The sequence below is a fragment of the Carassius gibelio genome, chromosome B5 (assembly GCF_023724105.1).
Source record: "Carassius gibelio isolate Cgi1373 ecotype wild population from Czech Republic chromosome B5, carGib1.2-hapl.c, whole genome shotgun sequence".
Classification (NCBI taxonomy): Eukaryota; Metazoa; Chordata; class Actinopteri; order Cypriniformes; family Cyprinidae; genus Carassius; species Carassius gibelio.
In genome coordinates this window covers 6,558,406-6,563,405 of record NC_068400.1, presented here as the reverse complement: position 1 = coordinate 6,563,405, position 5,000 = coordinate 6,558,406, and the positions used below count along the sequence as shown (strand labels likewise).

At 43.3% G+C, this 5,000-nt stretch overlaps 1 protein-coding gene across 2 annotated transcripts in view; it reads left to right on the top strand.

Moving 5' to 3' along the window:
* The window catches only part of LOC127957735 (serine/arginine-rich splicing factor 10-like), a 5,197-nt gene extending 2,421 nt beyond the window's left edge, over nt 1-2,776 (top strand). The window contains exons 3-5 of one of the 2 annotated variants that reach the window (XM_052556385.1): nt 1,756-1,859; nt 2,401-2,554; nt 2,627-2,776. In XM_052556385.1, coding sequence (XP_052412345.1) covers nt 1,756-1,859; nt 2,401-2,554; nt 2,627-2,705 — 337 coding nt within the window. In that variant the 3' untranslated portion in view covers nt 2,706-2,776. Of the gene's footprint in view, nt 1-1,755; nt 1,860-2,400; nt 2,555-2,623 lie in introns of both variants that reach the window. The other variant, XM_052556384.1, reaches the window with a different exon arrangement.
* The last annotated feature ends 2,224 nt before the right edge of the window (nt 2,777-5,000 follow it).

Genomic DNA, 5,000 nt, shown 5'->3' with positions numbered 1-5,000 from the left:
ATGTCATTTCTGTCTCTACATGGTCACGCATTTACCATTCTCCTCTGCTCTCTGTATTACACACACACACATACGCAGCCACATACGCGCACACACATGCGCACACATACACAATCTCTCACACACACACGCGCACACATACACACAAACACAATCTCTCTCACACACACGCACATACGCAGCCACGCACACACACATGCACACACATACACACAAACACAATCTCTCACACACATACACACAAACACAATCTCTCACACACACACGCGCACACACATACACACAAACACAATCTCTCTCACACACATGCACATACGCAGCCACGCACACACACGCGCACACACAAACACAATCTCTCACACACACGCGCACACACATACACACAAACACAATCTCTCACACACACCCATACATACAAACACAATCTCACACACACATATACACACACACGCACTCGAAAATACATATGAAAATCTGAACACTCGATGTAGTCAGTTTCAGAAATCTTGTTTAATTTTTTTTTTTTTTTGACATAATTAGTCAATTGTTTCTGTCATTCCATAATTCAGACAACACTTAGAACAGACAAAAAAGCAATATATTTCCAAAATTTTTTGGGGGGGAATAAAATGTATATACCGTTATATACCTATAAGTCACAATTTTCTTTCATAGTTTAGTTGTTCCTGCGACTTCTAGTCAGGTGGGACTTATCAAAATTAATTTGACATGAACCGAGAGAAATAAACCAAGAGAAAACATTACCGTCTCCAGCCGCCAGAGGGCGCTGTATGCTGCTCAGTTCTCCTGTAGTCTACACTGAAGACAGAGAGCGCCCTCTGGCGGCTGGAGACGGTAATGTTTTCTCTTGGTTAATAAATGTGACTTATAGTCCAGTGCGACTTATTTATGTTTTTTTCCTCATCATGACGTATTTTTGGACTGATGCGACTTAAACTCAGGTGCGACTTATAGTCCGAAAAATACGGTAATCAAGGAGGAATAAAATGTAAAGTTTGGTGTGTAAGTGCTCCTGACGTGGAGATTTATGGCTCAGTGTTGGAGAAAAAACTCATTTTGAGAAAACAGCCTTTAAAAATATTGATGTAATTGAAATGTATTGTATATGGATAAAGTGCTATAAAAGAAACTCTGAACAGGGTCTTTTAGATGTTCTCTTCCCACTAGTCTGAAAAAAGCCCAAAATCTTAAACTTGACAGATGCCTGTGAAATCAGTGTTTACAGACTAATCGATTCTTGGGATTTAAAATCAAGAGATTAGTATTTTATTTTTCACCCAGCCCTATTCGAGTGTGTGTGTGTGTGTGAGCGAGTGTCTGTGTGTGTGTGTGTGTGTGAGTGAGTGAGCGAGTGTGTGTGTGTGTGTGTGTGAGTGAGTGAGCGAGTGTGTGTGTGTGTGTGTGTGTGTGTGAGTGAGCGAGTGTGTGTGTGTGAGTGAGTGAGCGAGTGTGTGTGTGTGAGTGAGCGTGTGAGTGAGCGAGTGTGTGTGTGAGTGAGCGAGTGTGTGTGTGTGAGTGTGAGTGTGTGAGCGAGTGTGTGAGCGAGTGTGTGTGTGTGAGTGAGCGAGTGTGTGTGTGTGTGTGTGTGTGAGTGAGCGAGTGTGTGAGTATGAGTGTGTGAGCGAGTGTGTGAGCGAGCGAGTGAGTGTTTGTGTGTGTGTGTGAGTGAGCGAGTGAGTGAGTGTGTGTGTGTGTGAGGAACGCACTCCGTTGGAGCCCTTAACAGCGCAGCACGTTCGAGGATGTCCGGGATGCGGAGGACGCTCTGCTCAATCTGGACAGGAAGTGGGTGTGTGGACGGCAGATCGAGATCCAGTTCGCTCAGGGAGACCGTAAGAGTGAGTGCTGACCCGCTCTGAGAGGACGCTGTGTGTTTGGGAGCGATTGTTCCTAGGGCTGTGACGATTAATCGATGCAGAATCGATTCATGGATTGATTCTGAGATCTTCAGATTGCATCTTTCTGGAATGGATTCTGATCTTATGTTAACAGCAGATGGCGCTCTAGTTTTTATCTGCACACTCGAGCACTGATGAAGAAGAGCTGAAGAGCACTTGTGTGTTCGTCTGAGTCTGGCCCAGAATGCTTTTATGATGAGATTAATGTAAACAAAGCCTACGGCGAACAGCCTTGTGATTCGCTTCAAACTTCAAATTGAATGAATGATTACTTTTGGTTCAAGTGTGTAAGTATTTGGAAACGAGCAGAGTACAGCTGTTTCTAAAGCATGCAGCGCCATCTGCTGTTCACAACCTAGTTCAGAATGACTCCAGAAAGAATCGTCATGCATTCAGAAGAACTCTGAATCATTTCTCGATTCGAGATGCATGGATTTATTTTCCCAGGCCCAAGTGTGACGAGCTCTCTTGTGTTTGTCAGCGCCGGGGCAGATGAAGTCCAAGGACCGGCAGTCACCACGCAGCTCACGATACGACGACTACGATCGGCACAGACGCTCACGCAGCCGCGACAGACGCAGGTCTCGCAGCACGTCCTACGACAGACGCCGCAGACGATCCCAGAGCCCTAGAGAGTGAGCGAGTGAGCGCCACAGCATCCCTCACAGCTGTGGATCAGGACACTGACCTTGTGCTTCTCCCAGCAGGTCCAGAGGAGGAACACACCGCAGACGCAGCCGAGAACACGACAGGTACATCATCTCACCCACAACCACAGCTGATTGATCTGGACCTAGCCAACTCACTCTTATTTACACTGATTCTGCTTGAATACTGGATTATGATTGGCTGGCAGGAATGCAGTAAAACCGATTAATGCACAAGTTGTTCCAAGTCAGTTTAATCACTGTTCTAAATGAATGTGCTGTTTTAATTGATGCACACTAACCAACACACATCACTTACACGCACACACACACACACACGCGCACACACACAAACCTGTCAACTCTTCGCAGCGACTAAGGAATCCCCTTTTAACAGACCGCAATAATTATGACAGATTAATACAATCCGTTAAACAGTTTAAAAGTCATTTAATAGTTTTTTAATTGTTTTTTTTACAGCAATTTATCAAAGTATTTTAAAACATCTGCTGCATAGTTAAAATATGCTACCCATATAAACTTTTATTCTTTTTTTAATTTAATTCACGTCACATTTTATTATTAGATTCAGAATTGAAATGTTTACATGAATTATTAATATAGCTAGTCTATTTTAGTTCCCCTCACTCCACAGCAAATCCTTTCATTTTAACAGTATTCAGAAAGGAACAAAAATGAAAACTATAGGCTGTAAACAACAAGCCAAAACGAATTGTTTAGGCTAAAGGGAAACCTACAACTTAAACCTACATTAGATCTCTCATTTGACACACATCCAAATGTTTTCTTATTTGTGATGTATTTAAATGCCAGAATATTATCTATTAGATTAGATTAGATTAGATTCAACTTTATTGTCATTATGCAGAGTACAAGTACAGAGCTAATGAAATGCAGTTAGCATCTAACCAGAAGTGCAAGAATATAGTGTTTTATATACATAAAAGTGCAGAGTAAGTAAAGCTTATGATATACAGAATGTACTGTGGAGTTGATATATACAATATTGTTCAGAGTATATACAGAATATAAATATGAATGTAATGTAGGGATTGTATGTACATTATGAACAGAGCAAAGAAGGATTATATATACACATTATGAATGGCAGGAACTTGAGAACAGTAATAATAAATACAGTTGAATGAGTGTGCAAAGTATTGTTGAACAATTATATGCAAAATAACAGTAGTGCAGTTATATTTCTTGTAGAATAGTTTACTGTGCTTGTACAGTAACAACTTTAGACAGTTTATAGTGTAATGGATTTAACCATGTGCAGTCTGTGCAAAATATGAGTAGTGCAATACATGTATGTAAAGTACTGTGACCAGTGCAGTAAAAGAGCAGGTGCAGGTTAGATTGGTGGTGCGGCGTTCAGGAGTGTCACAGCCTCAGGAAAGAAGCTCTTCCTGAGTCTACTAGAGAGTGTACGCTCCTGTAACGCCTGCCGGATGGAAGGAGGGTGAAGAGTCCATGGTTAGGGTGAGAGGCATCCTTGATGATGTTTCTGGCCCTGCCCAGACAGCGCTTCTGATAAATGTTCTCGATGGATGTTAACTGGGTGCCAGTGATCCGTTGAGCAGTTTTCACCACCCGCTGGAGTGCTTTGCGGTCAGATGCAGAGATATTGCTGTACCACACTGAGATGCAGTTTGTGAGTATGCTCTCAATGGTACAGCGGTAGAATTCAGAAAGGATCCTAGGACTGAGGTTAACTTTTTTAAGGCTCCGTAAGAAGTAAAGGCGCTGCTGTGCCTTTTTGACCAGGGTGGAGGTGTTTAGGGACCAGGTGAGGTCATCTGAGATGTGGATGCCAAGGAACTTGAAACTTGACACACGCTCCACTACAGCTCCGTTGATGTAGATGGGTGTGTGTGCATGACTCCTAGTCCGTCTGAAGTCCACAATGATCTCCTTTGTCTTCTGGGTGTTTAGTTCCAGGTTGTTGGTGGCACACCACTCAACCAGGTGCTGCACCTCATCCCTGTAGGCAGACTCGTCGTCATCCTTGATCAGACCTACCACCGTGGTGTCATCTGCGAATTTGATTATGGTGTTGGAGCCATAAACAGGAACACAGTCATGGGTGAATAGGGAGTACAGGAGAGGGCTCAGCACGCAGCCCTGTGGTACTCCAGTGTTCAGGGTGATGATGGAGGAGAGGTTATCTAACTTAACAGACTGAGGTCTGTTAGTCAGAAAATCTAGAATCCAGTTGCAGATGGGTGTGCTGATTCCAAGATGGCTGAGCTTGGAGATCAGCTTGGAGGGGATTACCGTATTAAATGCAGAACTGAAGTCTATGAACAGCATTCTCACATGTGTGTTCTGACTGTCCAGGTGGGTGAGGGCAGAGTGAAGTGCCGTTGAGATGGCGTCCTCAGTTGACCTATTGTTGCGATAGGCAAAT